Source organism: Gymnogyps californianus, chromosome 5, assembly GCF_018139145.2.
Source record: "Gymnogyps californianus isolate 813 chromosome 5, ASM1813914v2, whole genome shotgun sequence".
NCBI classification, from domain to species: Eukaryota; Metazoa; Chordata; class Aves; order Accipitriformes; family Cathartidae; genus Gymnogyps; species Gymnogyps californianus.
In genome coordinates, this window is record NC_059475.1 from 27,796,710 (window position 1) to 27,818,074 (window position 21,365).

A 21,365-nucleotide genomic window follows, 5' to 3' on the forward strand; every position below is an offset into this window, starting at 1 on the left:
AACCATCCCTAATCCCCTGCTTTTGTAATTGGAGAGCGGTCCTCCTGCCGGAGTGGCAGAGATAATCCCAGCCCTCAACGCTACAGCCCCAGTGCTCAGCACTGGAGGCAGGACCCCAGGACTCCCCTCTGGAGCTGGGAACCAACAGGAAGAGCCCCCGAGCAGGCTCGTCCCCTGCAGAGCAGCGTGGTTGGGGACAGCTCACCACAAAAAATGGCCAACAGAAATGTTTTGAAATCTGGAGGCTGGATGCCGCTGTGGTACCCACCGATAGCTGTGCAGCTGCAAAGGACATGGCAGGCCTGCTGCTGGGGCTCCTGCCTCAGGGAGGAACCGGAGCAGGGCAGGAACAGCAGGCTGCCAGCTCCTGATTCATGCTTCCAAGCCCTTCTGGATCACTTGGGATGGCTGTGCACTTTCTCCCTGCTCCACGTTACACTGAATATCAATGTACGCCACAGAACAGGGGAGAAGGTCCCTCAGGACAAAGACCCTGTATCCAGCAACTGTCCCAGAGGGATGCTGCGCAGGGAAGCGGGCAAGGACCTGGCCCAACAGGGAACTCCCAAGAGTACCCCCAGTTAGGACAGGGGCAGAGGCCGCAGGGTACAACCTCGCTTGCACCATGTGGGGCATCACTGGTGCAGCACCCACCACATTCTTGTGGATGCAGCGGGAGACGGGAACTAAAACATCCATATCTTTATTTCAATGGCAAGAAACAACAATATCCAAACAGTCCAAGTTGAAAAGCGACGGGAACGCAGGCTCGCGTCAGGCCCTGGGCCTGCTGGAGCTGGCACCCTCACAGAGTTACAAAAATACAGTCCTATGACAGCGTCTAGGAAACACAGACCCAGGTATTGCACAGAACCCCTGCCCTCCGTGGGCAGGGCGACCAACACCCCCTCCGCCTTCGCCGAAATACAAGCCAGGCTTGGAATTGCACAGCAACTCAGCTCACGTGCGCACAGAGGGGCCAGGCAGGGAGGGGGACAGTGTGTCTCTCAACTACCTGTACAAAAACTATAAGGGAAAATACAAAACAGGGGAGAAAGGGCGAAGCTGGGGCTGTAAACGCCTCTGGGCCGGGCTGGGCATCCCGGCTGGGGGGGCAGTGGTTTGGACCTCTGAGAAGATGACAGTGCCTTGTCTGTCAGTGGCCTGTGAGCAGTCCTGATGGGAACTCGGGGCACTACTGGAGCATCCCAGCTCTGAACACATTGGGAAGCTATCGCTATTAATTGCCAATACTGCCGCTGGCCCCTGGCACTCTGCACTACCCTGCGCCTCTGCTCCCCACCACAGCATCCCCCATCCTCCAAGGGAACTCTGCCCCCCGGTCAAAAAGCCTGAAGGGTATTCTGGTTCTCTGTGGTATCCTCAAACCCTTTTTTTGGTATTAGGAGGGATTCAAATGGTGCCACCCAGCAGTACCCAGCGGGCACAGCCGAGTGTGAGTGCAGGTGGGACCACACAGACCCCACGTGGCAGCAGCATCCTCTCCTGGGACCCAAGCTGCGAGCAGCAACCTGCTTCGCAACTGCCGCGCACCCAAAGGTGCCAAGCAGGTCTGCAAGGCCCAGAGCCATCAGCTCGCCTCCTCTGCTGGCACCTCCTGGTCCCAGATACGGTCAGTTCCGCAAAAGCCTTGCTGAAGGGCTGGCTTGATGCCTCTGCAGACGCTCAGCACCCACAGCATCCGCAGGGGAGATGGGTCGTGATGCCTCGTGCCCCATGGCAGGTGGTACGTGAAATGCCATCCCATTGCAGGCATGACTCGGGGCTGGGAGTCCTGATGCTTCCTATGCATCCAAATCCCTCTTTCTGCTAAAACTGGAGAGGGTGAACTGGTGGCCTGCCCAGGGAGCTTGTGTCTGGGCTGGGCGAGCTCCCAAGTTTTCCCTGCAAAGCCCTGCACCCAGTTTGGGAGATGGCAGGAGTCGGACTCAGGGGATGCATGTTGACAAGTTGGGGGGCACGGGGGGAATCCCTGAGAGCAGCAGTGACCCGAGCACTGCCCCTCCAGCCCAGTGCAACGTCTAGCATTGGGGGGGGGAAAAGCTAAAGCAGGGAAGGCAGCCGGATCCAAGTCAGCATTTGGGAAAATGCAACGGGCTCCACCGCAGCCACTGCCCAGGCCAAGTTCAGCTCTCCACCACAGCTACATGCTGCAGTGGGCTCACAAAGAAATGCCCAGCACACACCGGGTGTGCAGGCTGTCCCATCCAGCTCTGCGGAGGGAAGGATGATGGGAGGGCTCGGTAGCCTTCCTCCATGCCATCCCTGCTCTGGGCCACACTGCTGACTGGCTGAGCACTAAAGGCAACTAGGAGGGCAGCGGCTGCCCTGCTTCCAGCTGCGCTGGTCCCAGATGCTCTGAGGAAAGGCTGGGTGCGCCAGGGACTTCCCTCTTACCGCAGAAGGCCCTGGGAGGGCAACACAGAGACCCGAGGCAGCCCCAAACCGACAGGTGGGAGGAGGAGGCAGGGGCAGTAAGTCATGGTGCTTCCCTTGGGGCAAAGTCTGAGGCTCACGGGCTCTGCTGTCTGCCCGCACAGCCTGTGCCTCCCACGGCTGTGCCAGACAGGAGAGCTGGAACAGGACACGAACATAGCCAAGCATCTAAAGGAGGGGCACTGCTGGCAAGGAGAGGCAGCAAGCAACGACATCCCACAAGGATCATAGGTAGAAGCCTGCAGAGGGGGCACTGGCATCACTCCCGTGCACAAGGGTGACCAGGGGCTTCAGCCTGGCCTGCCCCAACAGGGCTGTGGGATGGATCCCATCCAGGGCGGGGAACGTGGTGGATGAGGGGCAAAGGGGGGGACACACAAAGAGCCAGGCTTCAAGTCCCAAATACCCACTGTCCTCATAAACAGAGTCCCAGCCCAGCCTGGGGCAGAGCTCTGCTGTCTCCATCTCCTCCAGGGACCAGGTTGACATCTAGGGAGGGCTGGGCCAGACTCACAGCTCTGCCAGTTGGCATTGTCCTCTTCTCGTCCTGCCTGAGCTGGCTTGGGCTAAGGCACGCCGAGCACTACACAGCTGTCTCCTGGTCCTCCCGCTGGATCATCTGGTAGTGCTGTCGGTTCTCGAGGTAGGCAGCTAAGTCGGGGTCGTTGGCTTTCTCAGCCCGGTGCTTGGGGGTGTCTCCCTGCATAGGGGAGGCAAAAGACGTCAGAGCGTCCAGCACTGCCTAAATGCTGCCTCGGCACCCAAAGGCACCCCCATTCCCCCACTGAAAAGGTGGCTGCAGCTGGGTCCAGCAGAGCCTGCAGCCAAGCCCCAAGGCGGGCAGTAGCCGAATGCCCATGTGCCAAAGCATGCTCCTGAGGAGCCTGACTTCGCCGCAGGGCTGGAAGCTGTCCCCTGAAGGCCCATCAGCCCTGTACACGGGCCAGGACAGAAACTGGCCCCGACTGTCACCAGCCCCCCAAGAGGAGACAAAGGTTGGTCCCCATGACCTGCTCTTCCTTGGCGCTGGGGAGGCAGACGGGAGAGGGTGAGGAATGAGGGGTATGTCTGGGGAATGCCCGGGAATACCAACCCCCCTTCCCTCTCGCAGCCTGCTAGCGCTCCCGCTCCCGGAGGAGGATCACATTTCACCAGCTTATTGCAGCCATCTGGACTGTGTCCACTAATGAACTCCCACACTCCATAAAAAGCAAATCTGTTAACAGCTCCCAGCTCCGTCTCCTCTCCCCTTTCCCTCCCCCTGGCTCCTCGCTCCTCCTTGCCAAGCGCCCGGGCTCTGCCGTGCCGCTGAGAAAGGCCGCGGAAACCTGGCGCTCTGCCGCTGCCATTGAAAACCGTCCCTGGAAGGGATGCCCGGCCTGCCCGGCTCGTCCCCTGGTGCACAGCGGAGCACGGGCGGCTGCGGCAGGGTGCCGGGGCCTCCAGGGCGACCCACAGATGTATTTCTCCAGCAGGAACAATGGTCAGACATGCGGAGCCGCCACTGGGCCTGGATGCGGCTGTGGACAAAAGCCGACCAGTATGAGGCTGCGGAGAGGTGCGATGCATCAAGAAACTCCCTCTTTCGCATGTGCACCCCAAGACTGGGCAGGCCCCGCGGTCCCACACACATCCCCCAGCATGCACACAGCCAGGGGGACGGAGACCGCTCTGTGCTTTGGTGCTGGCTCTCCTCGGGGGCCTCCTGCCCACAGCCCCTGAATACAAGTGCTCATTTAACAAAGTGGGGGGAAAAAACCAGAGGAGGAATTGTGTTTCTTTCCTGTCCCCCTGCAGAAGCCTCGCTGCAACGCTGCCGGCCCGCAGCCTGAAACCGGAGCTGCCAGGGCCCCTCTGCCCGGCCAGGCTGAGGCACGCCAACCGATAAGGCTTGGCCTCCCTCACTGCTGCAGGGTGTGGGATCAGCCCGCTCCAAACCCGTGCTACAGGTCTGACACTAGGGTTTCTAACAAGGTGGGTTCCTGCCTGTGCAGGCAGGCTGTGACCCACAGCCCATGCAAGGTCAGTGCAGCGGCGCAGAGGGGTCCCCAGACAGCTACAAACCCGGACATGCGTTTGCACAGGCACGTGCAAGCCCGGTTCCCCAGGGCAGCCCGTCATGCCTGAGCAGGGCTCCCTTTTTTGCTGGCAGGTTGGGGGCTGCTCCCCTCCTTCAGGCAGATGAGGGGGGCTGGGGGCAGAGAGGGGCCGTGCCCCCAGAGCTGCCCTCTCCCCCTGCCTCTCCCCAGTCACCATCTCACCTGGGCATCGCTGTCATATCCCATGGCTGCCAGCTGAGTCTCCAGCCAGGCCAGCCCCGCTCCGGGTGCTGTGCAAGGCCCAAGCCTTGGCCAGGACCAAGGAGGAGCGATGGGGAGCCAGAGATTGTCTGTACAGCAACTCCCTGGCAGCTGGCAAGGGGGCTGCGCATTGTCTGAGGCGGCCTCCAAGCTCCACCGGCCCCAGCAAGTTTGCACCCCCCAGCTGGGCTCCTGCCCTGTGTCCCAGACCCACAGACTGCACCTTCTTGGCTTGTTCCTACATGTCCTCCACTACAGCCCATTGCTACGAGCCTCCGCCAGATGGAGACGACCATGTCCCCTGCGCAGCACGCCCACCCCGGGAACCTCCTGTACATGGCCTCAAGTCCCCTTCCCGCGACTCCTCTGCCGGGGCTGGCACAACTCCCCGGCACCAAGGCACGTCTCAATTAACTCGGCATGCGAGGGAAAGGGCCTCCACTGCCTGCTCCTGCTCCCCGCGGGCCAGCTTCACTCGCTGAGAGGAGCTCCCAGCGCCCCCATCGCAGCCACCCGCAGGGGAGAGAGGGGGGAGCCCTGCAGCTGGGAGGGAGCTCATAGCGAGACTGTCCTTGCTCTGACCCCGGAGGGTGGGAAGGGGGAGACTGGGATGAGACATTCCAGCCCCTTGATTCTAATTTAATAAAACAACAGGGAGAGAAGCGCAGGGAGGAAAGAGATTTAACCCCTCTGCAGCTGGGCTCTGCTGGGCAAGCATGGGTGCTTTCATGTCAGCTCCTCTCTGGCTGGCAAAGACCCCAGCCAAAGCACCCTTGCCATGCTCTCCTGCTGGCCCCACTCCTGCCAGGCCCCCAGTCCCCCAGAAAGCCCCACTGCCAGCCCTCCCACCATCACCTGCAGGTCTGTCTTCATGAGCGAAGCCCCAGCCTCCACGATGTAGTGGCAGATAGTGCGCTGGCGTAAGGCTGCAGCCTGGTGCAAGCTGGTTTCACCACTGGGGAGGAGAAAGCGGGAGATGTGAGATGTCCCCCCTGAACGGGGACATGCAGCATGTGTGGGTGGCAGTGAGGGACAGCAATTCGGCTGCAGCAGAAGCTCATGGTGGATTGCATGCTTGTCCAGGCAGCCCTGGCAGAGGAGGGGGTGCTGCTCGGAGGCGGTCAGTCCAGAGTGGACTGGGAACCATGGCTGGTAATTAGAGCAAGGGTGGCTGATAAGTGCCCAGACAACTGGTCACCTCGCAGAGGGTCTGGCCAACAGGTAACGCAAGTCAGTCAGCAACTTACTTCTCCTCCTCTGTGGCATCGAGGATTTCTGAAGGGGCTGTGGAGAGAAAGACAGTGCAGGGCGAGTGAGACCTGGCTGCAGGGCAGAGACGGACCCACCTACTCCCCAGTCGCACTCTGCATCTTTCCATAGGGGCTGCTATTTCCATGCTGCCTGCAAAGGTCCTGGCTCCAAAGCACTCAGGCCAGCAACGGCATCTGAGCCCAGCTGAGACCAGGGAAGAAGAGTTGTTGTGGACTTATTATAGAGAAGTATCAAAATAAAAATAAAGCAGCCTGTATTTCAGTGGGAGCTGCCAAAACCAACAGGTCAGCTGCCCTGAAGGCAGAAGCAGGACACTGAGAAATGTTTCCCAGAGAAATGCTTGACCTTGCCAGGATGCAGCAACAGCCATGGGGGCACCCCAGTACTGGCAGACAGATGCCAGAGAAAGCCCATATGCCAGGAGGAGGATGTAGCAAACCCGGAGGGAAGGGATCTAAGCCCAGGAGCACCCCATCTGAGCAGAGGGTTGGGCTTTTTCGGCTGCCGCGCTCCTTTGCTAAGCGTGGCACTCTGGCCCCAGCTCACCGTTCTCGATGATGTATTTGACGATGTCCTTGCTCCCTGATTTGACAGCATGGTGGAGGACGGTCTGGCCTGAGGAGTCTCGCACCATCAGGTCTCTTCCAGCCCGGTGCAGCTCTTGGAACTACAGGATTGCCAGATTGCTCGGGATAAGTTGCCTTTCCCAGCTCCAAGGCCCAAGCCCTGGCATCACGTCCCTGGGGTGCCCAGCAGGTTGTGTGGATATTCAGGGCCTGGCAGGGAGCTTTGTCCAGCTCAGCCACGCCGCCAAGTCCCTTCCCTCCGTGTCCCCCAGGAGAGGAACAAGGCTTCTTGCCAGGAACCTGCCTGGTTTCCAGCCACTGCTCCTGGAGGAAGGCCCTCAACAGGAGCTGCTCCAGGGCAATCGCGGAGTGCGGCTGGCAGGGCTTCTCATAGCCCGAGGGGCGTGCCAGCCGAGCAGGCTGCCGGGCGAGCACCCGGAGCCAGCCCTGGCTGCACATCGCAGCAGGCAGCGGGAGTGCCTACCTTGCTGAAGTTGCCGCTCTTGGCAGCTTCTATCAGAAGGTCGTCTGCAAAGAAGGGAGATGGGTTGGGGTCAGAAAAGCCAAGCTGTAATCCCGTTTATCTAACCAGGGAGCCAAGGGTTGGGCACTAGAGGCTCAGCAGTCAGCTGGAGCTCCTCCAGGTGCTAACCCCTTGGTCAGACTGGTTTTACATGGCTCCCCCACCTTCAGGCATGTGAGGGACAAGCCAGGGGAAGGAGGGAGACCCCATGTAGCTGGGGGCACAGCCAGACCTCAGCCCCAGGGAGGTGTGCATGCAGGGGGGAGCAATCTCTGCCCATGGGCAGGATGACTTGCGATGGAAGCGGGGAGCAGGTCTCCTGGGTGTCAGCCAGCGGCTGAGACGCCTCTCACCCATGACTCACACTTCCAGGCACTAGGCTCCACTCAAGCTCCAGGAAACTCTTTCCATTTGCTCAGCTCCACGAGGCCCCTGACCTTGTGCTCCCACCTCCCAGGCTCCCTCTCAGCCGCCTGGCAGACACAGCCCCCCAACCCAGCCCACAGCACTCGGCTCCGCAGGTGGGGGATTAACCCCTTGGCCATGCCATTTCCCGCACAGCGGAATTGGGAAGGTGCCTGGCCAGGTCACTCCACAAATCACTGTCAGGTCTCTCCTGCCCACCTCTGGGGTCACCTGCCTGCGGGTGCTCTGCGCTCCCACCTAGCACACAGACAGCAGGGCTCCTGCCTGCACGTCAAGGAAAGGACAGGCCAAAAAAAAATGTGGCAGGGACCCAAAACAGAGTGACCTGCGAGGGGGTGAGACAGCGGGTGGGACAGGACTCACCTTTGTGCGGGAGGCAGTGCTCAGGCTCAGCGCTGGAAGGGAATAAGAAAAGGCATAACTAACCCCGCCAGTCCTGGCAGCAGATTGCCCAAAAGGGCACGCCATGGGTAGAGGGATGGCTGTGAAGAAGCCTGCCCGTGGCACTCCTCCAGCAGGCAGGAGCAGAGGCAGGCCAAGGGACTTTGCTGCTCTTTGGCCATGCTGCTTCTTCCTTGATCTATGATTCTTCCCCATTCCCACTCCCACTTCTACTGCTGCTCCCAGCTCCGTTGCTCACCTGTACCCGAGGCTGGCTTCAGTTGGGCCAAAAGACACCCATGCCCTTTGCCCCATGGGCCAGGCACTGGAGCTTGACCCCATGGCTGAGCCACCTGGTGATGCCCCACTGCTTCCAGCACTGCTGGCAGAGGAGCAGGGAAGACAGGATGGCATCTCACCCCTTGGTCTAACTTAGCACTGAATTCCTGCTCGCTTCCAGGGAGCCCCCCTGTAATCTGGCCCAGGGATCAACGCTGTGAAGCCAACCCTGGCTCTCCCATCACTGCCCATCCTTCCTGAGGTCCAGCACCCTCATTCCACACTCACCTGGGGGCAGGAGAGGAGGGTGGGGAGGAGGAAGAGGAGGGGAATGCAAAATGGTGCCCAGTGGGTGCAGCAGATGAGTCAACGAGGTCAGGCATGGCAGGAGAGGTGCCCACGGTCTGGGTGATCACCAGCTCTGGGTCCAGCACATAGAGCTCATCCTGAGAGATCTCTGTCACATAGTTGAGGTGCTCCTGAAAGACACAAGTCAGCCCTCCTCAGAAGCAAGACCTACTTTTGTATAGCTCCATCCCCTCACATCTCATGCCTTGTACCCCACCCACTTGCTCAGCAGAGCGATGGTGGCTCGAAGAGTCCTGGGACCTGTGCCTGGGAAGCCTCTGCATCTCCTTGTCCTTTTCAGGCTTCCCATCTCCTGCTAACTTAGCAGATGACCCATACATCTCATCTCCATGTCCCCCTCATTAAGATGACCCCAGTCGGTGGGTGCCTGGCCAGCCTTGCTATGTTGCTATTCCTTACCCCCTCCACTGTAGGGTCCTGCAGGCAGCTTCCAACTGAAGACTCTGTGCTCCCACCCACACTTCCTCCCTTTCCATGGGAACCTGGAGGTGCTGAGGCTGGTCCTGGGCCAGGCCTGTCACACCACCCCTCAGGGGATGCCACAGGGCAGGGCAGCGGTGCAAGACCTGCACATCCCTGAGGCTAAGCCAGCCTGTTGGTCCACATGAACGCAGGACACCCAAACACCTTCCCAGCAGATGCCAGGGGGGACAACAGTGGAGGACAAGGCTGCACTCACCTGTGCGCGGTCTATCCTGTAGAAGCGATCAGCCGTGGTTGCTGCAAGACAGGGACAGAGTGAGACAGGGTTATTCTTGACATGGGATGAGGAAGATGGCCACTTTCCACGACTGAGTGATAGTGAAATATCCAGCCACTTTGTGGCTTGCACAGAGGGCACAGCAAAGCAAACAGCACCCACTGACCAGGAGCAGCCCCCTTCCCTTCGGGACCCTGCTGTTCTCTTTACCCTAGCGGTAGCCCCTTGGGCCTGCAGACCACCATGCCCCTGTGCAACATGCCTTTGCTTGCTATCTCCTGCTCAATTACTCCTGGCAGGGAGCCACAGGGAAGACAAGAACACACCTAGCTGACACTGTGGCCCTTCTGGGGGCTTTCGAGTGCTCCAGCCTTGCAGCTGCAATGCAGCATTAGCCCGAGCAGATGAAGCTCAGGGCTGTGCAGTGCACGTCTCAGCACTCGCTTGCACCAGGTGAGGAACTGCTCCAATTCAACATGATGCACCTCGTTGCAGAGCACACAGAAATGGGGGCACTAAGCAGGGCAGGGAGAAAAGGGAGCTCAGCCTCCCGCTGACTTGACTGAGTAACGTCCCACAGACCACCACAAGGCCACGTCAGAGCTTGTGACTGCCAGGTACAATGGAGCATGCCACCACCATTTGTAGATCCAAGTCCCTGTCTCCTAGGACAGCAGGACAGCAGCCTGTTGCTGGCAGCAGCCTGTCCGAGTGCATCCCTCTGCTCATCCCCCTTCCTTAGAGGAGAGATCCCCACAGCAGGAGAGGAGCTTCTTCAACACCAACGGAGCAAGTGGCTATGCTGGAGCCAGACCCACGCAGCCACCACCCCCAAGAGGAGCAGGGAGGGGCTGGGGACTTACGGCATCACCAGTGGAGAGCAGGACAAGCAAGAGCACAGCGCCAGGAAAATTGGGTCCTCACGCAGCGTGGCACTTCCCCTGTGTCCCACCAGACTGCTGGTGCCTGCCCAGACGAAATTGCTGTGGTGGGACCCTTGGGGACCCAGGGAATTCTCTCCGCAAACAGAGCGGGGACGGGCCAGAGCAGACGAGAGGAGTGAAAGAACCCCGTTTATCCTGTCCTGGCTGGAGATTTACAGCCAGGGAGCTGCTGCTGAAGGCCTGTAATTCAGCCGCTTGAATGACCCTGCGCTGTCTTGAACGAGGCTCTGGCCTCTTTCCTGACACATTTTCCTGAGTCCAGAACCTGCTCCTGGGAGACTGGCAGGAGGAGGGAAAGCGGTCCTGGTACAGCAGTCCTGGTAGCAACACCTGGGAGCAGCAGCGCCAGCAGCCCCACACGCAGGGCTGGAGCCTTGAAGGGAGAAGCTACATCCTTTGTGCCTAGCACAAGGCTTCCCAGGCCCACTTTGCAACCCATGGCTGTGCTCTTCTGTGCTCTACGCCCTGCTACTGGGAAGTCAGGGAGATGAAGTGCCACCAGCAGTCATTTCTATCAGCCAGCTTCCAGGTACAGAGGGAGAGCTCTGGAACCTCTTGGTCAGTGAAGGCAAAGGGAGAGGAGAAAGCTTCAGGCAGGGGAGAAGAAGCAGCTGGAGCCCAGCAGGGAGCCTGCTCCCATACCGCTGGGATGCTCACAGTGAGCCTTGCTCCCGGTGTGCTGGAGCAGGGGGCCCCCTGCCTGCATGACACAGGAGAGCAACCCCAGCAGTCCCGCAGTGACGGGACACATGCTGCCAAGCTGCCTTCAGCTCTGGGGGTAGAAGACCAGCAGACGTCCCTCGCTCCACTCGTGGTCGGCAGCCAGAGGCACAGCCTGGGGCAAACCACTGCTGCACTCGGACGCAAAGACCCCAACATCCATGAGTCCCAAGTCCCATATGGCTCTCAGTGGCTTGTCACCAAGGGCCTGTCCCCTCACCCCACCAAATTCAGACACAGTCAGGACTCCCAGGGGAAGATGATACTCACAGTCCAGGAAACACCACTTGGGCGACAGCTTCTGGGATGACAGTGTCTTCGGTTTGGCTCCATCTCCCTCCTGCATAAAAAAAGAGAGGACAAAGTCATGTCTCTTGGCCTCCCCATCGCTCCCCAGAGCATCCCTCCTGCTCTGGGAGGTCCCTGCAGACATGGAGGACCACAGGTGCTTGGATGGAAAGGGGAACTTGGACGCAGGCACAGCACACAGCGACAGGCAGCAGCACGGGACAGACTGGAGCCAACACACACCAGCTCACTGGAGAGAGAGGTGCCACAAAACGAGCCCATGAGACCAGCATGGTGTACGTGACAGATGGGCCTGGGGGACGGAGTGAGGCCATACACACCTGAAAGAGCAGGCGCTCTAAAGCAGAGGGCTGTGGAGGGAAATCCTGCAGAAAGGCAAGGTGTGCCGTTACAGCCTTTGTCTGGGTGGCCCCCCAGCCCCTCTCTCGTCCCACTGGTGTTGCTTAATGTGCTGCCATATCTGGCTTTACACACTGCCTGGCCAAGGTCCCTGGTCCCTGCCCTCCTTTGAGGCCAGAGCACAGTGGTTGCCCAAGGAGAGAGAAGAGGTAAACCACAAGGTGACCGAGGAACACCAGCCTCAATGCACAGATTTAGAGGTGCAGGAGATTGCAGAGGCATCAGTCTACCAGGTTGACGCCATAGGAAAGCATTACGCTCTGAGCCCGAGAGCTGCTAGCCACGTGCCTGTCTGCGTGTCCTCACCAGTGCCTGGACACAAGGCAGGCAGGGGACAGGCATGCAGAGCAGGCAGAGCAAGGAGCAGATGCCAGTGCGCCAGCCTGGGCAAGCAGCTCTCCAACTCGGCCCCGCAGGACACTACGCACACGCTGGATGGGATTCCCTCAGGCACAAGAGCCAGCTAACTGGGGACTGAGCAAGGTCCCTTCAATCTTCTGGGAGAAAATCAGACTGAGCAGTGTGGCACCAGGAGGCACTGGCGGGCTCAGAAGGCATTGCTCACCTTGCTCACCAGGAGCAAGGGTTACGCAGCCCATGCCCGGGTCGCGCTAGCACACCGGCAGGAGCACAAAAGTTAGCACTTGCAAATGAAAAGAGCTGGAGGGAGGACAACCCTAATCCAGGCACCTGGTGAGGGCAGAGCTGTACCAGGAAACACAGCCTGCAGGGTGCTGAAGGAACACAGCACAGTAAACAAAGGGACAGAGGAAAGGCCTCCCCAAACACGCAGGGAGTGATAGGCCCCTATAGAATGTGTGCTGGCTTTTTCCACTGCCCCATAATTTTTCTGGGCCACCGACACTCTGGTCCTGGAGAACAATGTCAGAAGAGCAATGCTGAGAAAGAAGCTGCCAGAGAGCAGGGAGCAACAAGCCTCCAGCTTGGGATCCTGCCTCCACCACGTGGCGAAGGTAAACCGTGACCTGCTACCAGAAGCAGGAGCGTGTGTATTGGTGTGTGCAGGTCAAGGAGGCTTAGAAATCCCTTCCCTGAGCCCCTCTATCCTCAGCATCCAGTCGTGACCACTTCCCACGCAGAGGCTCACCTCCTGCAGCCTCTCGATTTGGGTCCGGCACAACTCCAGGTCGCTGTCTCCTGGAACCACGATGATCCCCAGCGGCACAGCTGCACAACAGGGCACAGACACAACTCAGGGACCAGCCTGTGCCCCATCCCCAACACCTCACACAGCTTAGCTGAATGCACAGCCATCGGGGACTGTGGCTGCCACCCCCTGGTCACTCAGCTGGTCACTCACAGGCTTCCTTGAGCTTTTCCTTGTCGTAGTGCAGTGCCTCGTAGTCGCGCATGCTGATTCGGCTCACCCGGATCCGCAGCCGCTCAGGCACTGGCTGCTGGCTGTGTGCAGGGGGGAAGGAAAAGGGAAGGGATCAGAAAGTGACAGCCCACTTTCTCCTTATCCCACTCACCCCTCCAAAACAGGCAAGAGCACAGTCTCGCGCACCAACTGGAGCGGGGACCTTGGCACCAGCAGCTTCTCCAGCATCAGGGTCTGGCCACACTTCTGTGACCTGATCCCTTCCCAGGCCCTCCTTGAGAGGACTGAAATGCCTCTGGGAGTGATGGATCAGTCCCGTCCCTTCTCCCTCCACCCCTCCTGCCTTGGATAGGAGGTGGTAGATTGATCTGAGGAACCTACTCATTGAGCAGAGGCATGGAGTTGCGGCGCTTGGTCTTCTGCACCATGTTGGCTTGGTTGCGCAGGGAGATGTGGATGCAGGAAGCTGCCAGCTTGCAGGGCTCTCCATCCACCTGCATGGGGATGGCCTTGGATGTGGTGAGAACCACCTGCCGACACTGGCACAGCCGCTCCCCATGGCCGCCGACCTGCAAGGCAGCCTGTGAAAGGGTCCAGAGTGAGAGCACAGCACAGACTGAGGGGTGGATGGGGGGAGCACCCATTATCAGCCAGATGTTGCAAGTGAACCAAGTTCTGAGAGTCTCAGGCCTGATCTCAGTGGGAAGGGATCCACAGAGACCAGGGCACAACAGCATCTTGCCTAAATCTCAGAGAGCAGACACTGTCACACAGGCCAGCACCACAACTCCTCAGGAGAGAATCTGTGGAGCTGGTGGACTGGCTGACGCCCAGCCAATGGGACCAGTCGCTCCTCTGGTTGCTAGCTACAACCACCAACAGCACCAACTCACCAGGGATGTCATGGTGAAGCCGATAACTTCAATGCAGCCATCATCATGGCGCTGCGGCTCGAAGTCGTGGTGCTCCCCAGGGTTGCCCCAGGGCATGGTGCCTGCACAGTACCTGTGAAGGGGTGGCAAGCGATGCATGGACAGGCGCCTCAAACCCGGGCAGGGATCTGTGGCATAGGGGTGAGGAGCCCAGCATATGAGGGCAGGTCCTGGGGCTGCTCACCTGGGGATGTTCAGGAAGACCAGGCACTGGGGCTTCAGGTCCTGGATCTTGGAGGTCAGGTCTGTCCCATCACACTGGAGACAACACAGGGGTGTTCAGGCTGCTGTAAGGGGGGCCTGGCCCGGCCCACCCTACCCACTTTGGAGAAAATGGCCTCCCCCCTCTGCTCCCTACAGTGACTGTCCTCCAAGCCAGGGGAAGCTGATGCTCCCAGGAACACATCCTCTCCCCAACCCTGAGACACTCAGTGTGCCAAGGGACCGCTCCTCATGCCTCCACAGCTCACCCTCCTCCCTGGCCCAGAGCACCCCTGCACACTCACAACCAGCTTGACGTGCTTTGCCAAGTCTTTGGAGCTCCCGGTGAGGAAGTCAGAGAAGGCCGTCTGCCAAGGTAAGAGACAGTGTTAGTGCCCAGACGTTCACCAAAATGGGCAGCCAGGAAGCCTACCACTGACCTTCAGATCTCAGTTGCTGAAAGCAGCAAATCCCCTCCTCGTCCACTGGCAGAAGCCCTCTCCTCTCCCCCTCCCAAAACAACCTGATCCATTCTGCTTGCTGTTTTGCCTACCAAAAACCTTGGGGCACCTTCAGTAACATGCCCTAGTATTCCATTGCCAGCCCAGTCCTGGCTTTAGGGAAGAGCTCGCAAGGTGGGTCTCCTCCAGTGAGAGACTCGAGTCACAAGAGACAAATTCAGTCTCAAGCTGTAATGAAGTACCATAAAACAGAGCTGATGTGACCCCATCTAGAGATACCAGGAGAGACAGTATGGCCTCTGCTACACAGACCCTAGGGTCCCATTTGGGTTTAACTGTACAGAGATGAGGGGAGACACAAACAGGAGAGATGTGAGATGGTACAGAGCAGCACCTGGCCTTTAGTACTGCTCAAATACCGGTCACCCAGTCACCTGGGTAGGGAGGCATATTGAGGATGGGGGGATGGACGAATAAAGACAACACTGAGACACAAAACTCTAGAGGTGAGATACAGGAGGGTGGCATAATTAGCCAGGGAGCTGTAACTGTCTGAAGATATAAAATCAAAGACCAAAGTAGCGTGGGGACTCTATGGAAAGGCTTCCCATTGCTCTGCAGGGGGGACAGCCTGCCTCCCCACAGCTCTGGGGAGGTCCTGGCTGGGTGACCGTCCATGAGCCAGAGAACAAGAACAATAGTGGCAGGAGATCAAGACAGCAACTGTACTGCAGGCCAGAGAGCAAGCTGTACCACCAGCAGCGCTTGCAGCCAAAGAGGAGCTGTGACTCCCTGGGCTGCAGCCTTTCTCCAGCAACTCTCCAGCTTCAGGGGGGCTCAGCTTGGGTGCACGTGAAGGCCCGTGTAATTTGGATGAGTGAGTTTAGGGTGTGGACAGGAGGCAGGGCCATGCCTGTGCTCCAGCTGATGCTAAGGCTGCTATGAAGGCATGCCCAGATATCCTCCACACACTCACCCCAGCATAGAACATTTTATTCCGAAACCGGCTGTTGAACTTCTCTGGGTTGGCCTCTAGGGAAAGGAGAAAAAAGTCCAGGTCATTGGCCTGCACATGGAAATACTTCACTTGCCAACTTTCCCCAGACACGGCTCTCCAGCCAGCCTCGGCCAGGAGGCAGCCCCCAGCTCTCTTCCCATGCAGACACCCCTCTTCCCCCTCTGCAGCCTCCACTTACTCCTCAGGTTTCACCTCCAGCCCTGTCCCTGAGGCAATCCTCTTGTTCACTTTCCTGAGGAACATTTTACGGGCCCACCTCTGGGGCACCCCCTCACCACAGACCCTGCCCCAGCCCTGCCACTCCCCCATACCTCGGGATTCGTGGAACTCCAGCGTCACCCGTGCGTCAAAGCCGAGGCTGAAGTAGTTATTAAAGACATCCAAGGGGAGCTGAAAGGGAAAGGAGGAATAAGGACGAGGCTGCCAGCATGCGGCCATGGCAAAGACGAGGTCAGGCTATAGCAGAGCCATGTACAGTGCTCATGAGGCTGAGGGAGCCCGCTTGCCTTCCCCCCAGGAAAATACAGAGGTCACCAGCCTGAGATGATGGATCGACCCCTGGCTCCTAGGGGTAAGGGATGTGGCCCAAGGGGACACACTCTGCTCTCCAAGATACCTGCAATCACCCATGTTTCTGCTAAAGAAACAGTCTCAGGGGACTGGGCTTATACCTGTTGCAAGCTGTGGTTAAAAACCTCTGGTGGACATTTAGTTCCGATCTCTACATGCCTCGCCATGAGTGCTCTGGGTCAGAGCCCCAAGGAGAGGAGATGAATTGGAGCAGGGAGAAGGAAACACCAACCCAACGCTGGAGCCCCAGGTGCTGGGGCTGCCTGAGCCAGTGGGAGAAAGGAGAATGCAGACCCCCAGCGCAGGGAACAAACACGGAGAGGAGGTGTCCCACCTTGTCAGCGGCCACCTCATCCTTTTCCTCAGAGTTCGCATCAGGGTTTGGCTCCACATGAAGGTTCCAGCGATCAAGCTGCACAATGTTCCCATCTTCCACGTGCGACAGGATCTTGGACAGAGGCTCATCTGTGTAACCCTGGTGAAGAGCAGGACCCAGTGAGTCTCCCACCTGCCTCCCGCAGAGATGCCCCAGAGACAGTGGGCTTTGGGAAGACATCCCAGAGCAAAAGATGTGGAAAAGATTGATTCTACTGGAATGCACAACAAAGTGGGACTTTAAATTTAAAACAATACATCTTCCTTCTAAAAGTCTCCCGAAGTTTGAAATAATGATTGCTTTTGTTAATGTCCTAATAGATTATAATCCAATGCAGAATAATTCAAATGTCAGAAGAACAGTAACATCCAAATGGCACTTATTTGTTGGTCTGTATTTAGGGAAAGTCAAAACACCCAGCCCATGCAAATCCCCACCCATGTGTCTGGAACCGGAGTCAAAGCGCTCAGTCCCCCTCTGCCAGCAGTGGGCTCTTGTGCCTGTCACTTACCCCACCCCAGTTCAGTGTCCTGGCCAAGTCGTTCCCTGTCCCCAAAGGTAGGATGGCCACAGGAGGAGGTGGATTGAGGCGTAACTGGTCCAGAATGGAGAGTATCCAGCCCACCTGCTCGAGCAAGAGAGTGCAAACAGTTATTTCAGGGACCGGCAGGCAGGTGGAGGTGACTCGGAGCACTAGTGATGGCAGAGAGGCAGAGACGGGATCCACTTAGCCACCACCAAGGCTATTCACAATCTTTAATGCTCCAAACAGGTGCCGCAGGAGGTACCAGTAACCCCAGGGAGGACACTGGCCCCCAAAAGGGCTACAAATCCAAACATGCCACAGACTAGCACTCCCAAGAGCAATGCATGAGGGGACCCACAGTATCCAGTGCCAACAGCTGTACCACGGACACAGTGCGCACATTTTGCCCCGTTCTGGATTACAGCGAGGAGGGCTGCTGCTGGCACCGGAAAGGCCTGGGGCGAAGGGCACCACAGGCACGAAAGGGCTGGCGGACTCACCGTGCCGTCTCCCCCACATGCCAGGATCCGGAGGTTGTGGACCTTGCGGTACAGCTCCAGCCTGCAGGGAACAGGGAGGGTGAGGAGGGGAGGGAAGAGGCACCGAAGGTGTCACGCAGCAGCTGCAGAGGTCCCTGCCCTCACAGAGCCCTCGGCATTCACAAAGCCACATGCGTGTCTCCCTCCCCATCACCACAGCAGTTCACAGCAGTGGGCAAAGCCACAGTAACTTTGGCTTCACCAGCTCTTGTGGAGGAAGAGCGGGGTGTCCACAGTCTGCATACACATAGATAAACCAAAATGCAGCAAGCAGATAAGACTCACGCGACATTAATTGAACATAACGAACTAGGTCTGGGAACCTCACCCCACAGCTGGTCTCTTCGCCACTAGCCTTAAGATTAGACCAGCCCTTCAGCAGGAAACACTGACTGACTACAGGGTATCCTATAGAGAGGCCTCTCAGAGCGTGAACTCGTTGGAGGTCTCTTTGCACAAGGGAGCTATGGAGCATCAGGCCGCTGCCAATCGTGGGAAGAGCTCTGGGGAGGAATCTCTGGGGCAGGGATAGGGGAGAGAAGGACGCTGCCTCCATCAGTACTCACGCCTCCTTGGGTCCACCCTGGCTGAGGTCGAAAACTTGTCGTGGGTTGAGATACCACATAAAGGATTGGATGATCTTGGCTCCCTACAGGGAGAAGAAAGACTTCAGTTAACAGGGAGTTCCAGTGGACGGCTGAATAAGGCGTCTGGTCCTGGGGATAGGCCAAGACAACATCATTCTGGGGGGACTCAGGCAAAGCCTGGCTGTCCTGGTTTTGGCTGGGATAGAGTTAATTTTCTTCTTAGTAGATGGTATAGTGCTGTGTTTTGGATTTAGTGTGAGAATACTGTTGATAACACACTGATGTTTTCGTTGTTGCTAAGTAGCGCTTATCTTAAGCCAAGGACTTTTCAGTTTCCCATGCTCTGCCAGCAAGCAGGTGTACAAGAAGCTGGGAGGGAACACAGCCGGGGCAGCTGACTCGAGCTAGCCAAAGGGGTATTCCATACCATAGAATGTCATGCCCAGTATATGAACAGGGGAGAGTTGGCTGGGAGGGGCGGACCGCTGCTCGGGCATCGGTCAGTGGGTGGTGAGCAACTGCATTGTGCATCACTTGTCTTTTCTTGGGTGTTGGGTTTTTTTTTTGTTATATTCCTTTTCATTACAATTATTATTATTCTTAGTTAGTAGTGTATTTTATTTTACTTTAGTTATTAAACTGTTCTTATCTCAACCCATGAGTTTTACTTTTTTTCCCCTCCTCCCCACCCCACTGGGAGGGGGGAGGGGGAAGCGGCTGCGTGGTGCTTAGTTGCTGTCTGGGGTTAAACCACGACACTGGCCTAGGTGGGAATTGCCGGGCAGCAAACTGGCATTGTGGGGGTTGCCTTGCCTCTTCTGCAGCTGAGACATCACCAAAACTATGATGAGACCTCAGCAGCTAAATGGCAATGCCCTTACAGAGCTGCCTTCTCATGGAGATGTAGGACAAGGCCATACCTGATTCCCACCGCTCTTGGGGTTCACAAACACCAGCAAGGGCTTCATGAGAGGAGCTGGCATGGGCTTGATGACAAAGGGTTTCCACCTCCCTTCCTGCAAGAGACACCGCAGGTCCTTCAACAAACCTGGGGAAATGCAAACTCCCACCTCCAGCTGAGCCCTAACATCACGCAGGTCAGGAGTGGGAGGAAGAGAACATCCCAGCCACCCCGTAAGCCTTATAGCTGGGATTTGCCCTGCCAACAGGCACCCTCCCTCCACCTCACCCTCCTTAACCTCAGCGCAGACCCAGCAAAGCCCCCTTGTTTCCCAGTCTTGCTCCTCACTGCCCAGTCCCTCTGCCCGTCCAAGACAAGGTCATTCCCTGTCCCCTCATCTCTTACCTCGGCCCCCTTTTTGCTGGATTTCCGCTTGAACGATGTCCTCTTCTTCTTCTTACTAGATTTCAGTGGATTCTAGAGAGAAAAGAAACAAACCCAAAAACTCCATGAGGAGCTGCTGGGCAAGCAGGAATCGTGAAAGAGCCACAAGAGCTGAGGTGACTTACCTGGGGCCGCCGGACCCGCAGAATCCAGGTGGGAGGAACGACGACAGCAGCGTGAGCCCCCAGTGAGCAGGGCTCTTCGATGTGTTGCAGCATGAAACATGATACTTTGCTGTGATACTGGGGAAGGAGAAGACAGAGAGAAAACTCAGCTGCTCAGTTTGCTGCAGACAGCCACCTTCTCCTCCTCCCAGCTCCCCCATGCCAGTGCAGGGAGTGCTGGAGGAAACCATTCAGGAATTTTGTAATGGGAAGGCAATGAGGAGAAAGTTTCTCGTAGGAGCTTGCAGCTATCACAGTACAGCCTCTCCCAGCAAGAGGAGCTGTTAAGGGCAGGCTGCAGAGAAGCAGCTTGGGGAGTCCCAGCAGAAAGCAGAGGTCATTAGGTGCAGAACAGGCTGGTAAGATGTTCAATGGGGGCTTTGCTCACCGCTTGCTTGCACCAGGAACAGCTGATGGCTACAATCTCTTTACTGTGGAAGGCAAACTTCTGCTGGAAACCCTGTGGAAGGAAGGATAAGGGCCTTAGGGAATTCCCTCACAGCTTTCTACCATCCAGCAGGACTTTCCCACCACTAAGAGAGATGTTAACAAAGTGTGCCTGCAGCTGGAGCCCTCTGGATCCCTGTCAGATAGCCCCAACCACCACTACAGCACTAGGGAGGCCACTGTGCTCTGCAGGGGTGTCCCTATTGCTCAAGGAAAGCATGTAAGGAAGACAGTCCCCTCCAGGATTGATTGGGCCCAGGGGGAGAACAACTCTATGTGGGAAGCACTTATGTAGTGCTTCACTGTGCAAAACAGGGCACGTGTCTTGGTTTTGCTGTAGGCGGCTGCTGCCAAACAGGAATGGTGGGATGTCCCTGGTCCCCAGCTCTGTTCTTGTCTCTGGTTTGACCTTAGCTTTCCTTCAGGCTGAGAAAAAAACCCAAGATGCCCTCTCACCTTGCCACACTGCCGGCATTTCCCTTCCTGCCGCCTCCGGTGTACCCAGTGGTGCCGGACAACGATGGGCTAAAGGGAAAAGAAAAAAAGAAAAAAAAAAAAAAGGGAATGAAAGGCCCAGTATATGAGGGAATGCAGGAACAGGCAGGAGGAATGGACCTAAGCCAGCCAGGACCTCTGCTTTTGCAGCAAGCCCACTGCTCACATGCACCAGCCCTAACTCTCTGTGAGAAGGCAAAGCCAAAGAATCAGGGGGCAAGAGGCCAAATTAAGGTGCTCAGAGAAGAAGGAATTAAAACCAGAAAAAAAAGGAAGGAGGGGAGGGAAACTGAAGACTGAGAATCACACAAAGCAAACCCAACAGAGAGTGGGCAAGCAGTAGCGCGGAGCACTACTTCGGCCATAAATCACATCTCCATCCCTTAACATCTCTGCCCGGATGCCCCCAGTGCCAGGTGAAAAACATGCTGGTGGAAGGTGTGAAAATCCCCAGGGAGACACAGTTTGTGCCCACAGCAAGAAGACTGAAGTGCTTGCAGCTCAGCAGTGAACTGCCTAGCTCCACATTCCTCGAGGAGAGCAGCGGCCCCAAAACCCCCCACACCCACTTCACCCTGCTCTTCGCCCCAGGCCAAGTCCTGCCAGCCTGCCTCAGCCCCTGCCCGCCTGCCCACGGGGAGGGGAGCAAGGCTGCTCACAGGCACCTTCTCCCCGCCTGCAGCCTCACGGTGGGTGAGGGCTGGGACTTGCAGGAGC

General features: G+C 57.7%; 1 protein-coding gene across 1 annotated transcript in view; it reads right to left on the minus strand.

Moving 5' to 3' along the window:
• Positions 1-1,303: 1,303 nt before the first annotated feature.
• DGKZ (diacylglycerol kinase zeta) overlaps positions 1,304-21,365 on the minus strand; it is a 45,578-nt gene continuing 25,516 nt past the window's right edge. Inside the window, exons 6-31 of the mRNA XM_050897588.1 lie at positions 20,610-20,678; positions 20,095-20,166; positions 19,668-19,784; positions 19,504-19,575; positions 19,118-19,213; positions 18,177-18,259; positions 17,572-17,632; positions 17,057-17,170; positions 16,504-16,644; positions 15,911-15,989; positions 15,558-15,613; positions 14,426-14,488; positions 14,104-14,177; positions 13,881-13,992; positions 13,369-13,568; positions 12,967-13,067; positions 12,754-12,833; positions 11,208-11,277; positions 9,253-9,293; positions 8,493-8,683; positions 7,908-7,939; positions 7,080-7,123; positions 6,576-6,696; positions 6,005-6,041; positions 5,613-5,712; positions 1,304-3,157 (exon numbers count right to left, since the gene is read on the minus strand). Of these exons, the coding sequence (XP_050753545.1) occupies positions 3,041-3,157; positions 5,613-5,712; positions 6,005-6,041; positions 6,576-6,696; positions 7,080-7,123; positions 7,908-7,939; positions 8,493-8,683; positions 9,253-9,293; positions 11,208-11,277; positions 12,754-12,833; positions 12,967-13,067; positions 13,369-13,568; positions 13,881-13,992; positions 14,104-14,177; positions 14,426-14,488; positions 15,558-15,613; positions 15,911-15,989; positions 16,504-16,644; positions 17,057-17,170; positions 17,572-17,632; positions 18,177-18,259; positions 19,118-19,213; positions 19,504-19,575; positions 19,668-19,784; positions 20,095-20,166; positions 20,610-20,678 (2,343 nt within the window). The 3' untranslated portion in view covers positions 1,304-3,040. The remainder of the gene's footprint in view (positions 3,158-5,612; positions 5,713-6,004; positions 6,042-6,575; positions 6,697-7,079; positions 7,124-7,907; positions 7,940-8,492; positions 8,684-9,252; positions 9,294-11,207; positions 11,278-12,753; positions 12,834-12,966; positions 13,068-13,368; positions 13,569-13,880; positions 13,993-14,103; positions 14,178-14,425; positions 14,489-15,557; positions 15,614-15,910; positions 15,990-16,503; positions 16,645-17,056; positions 17,171-17,571; positions 17,633-18,176; positions 18,260-19,117; positions 19,214-19,503; positions 19,576-19,667; positions 19,785-20,094; positions 20,167-20,609; positions 20,679-21,365) is intronic.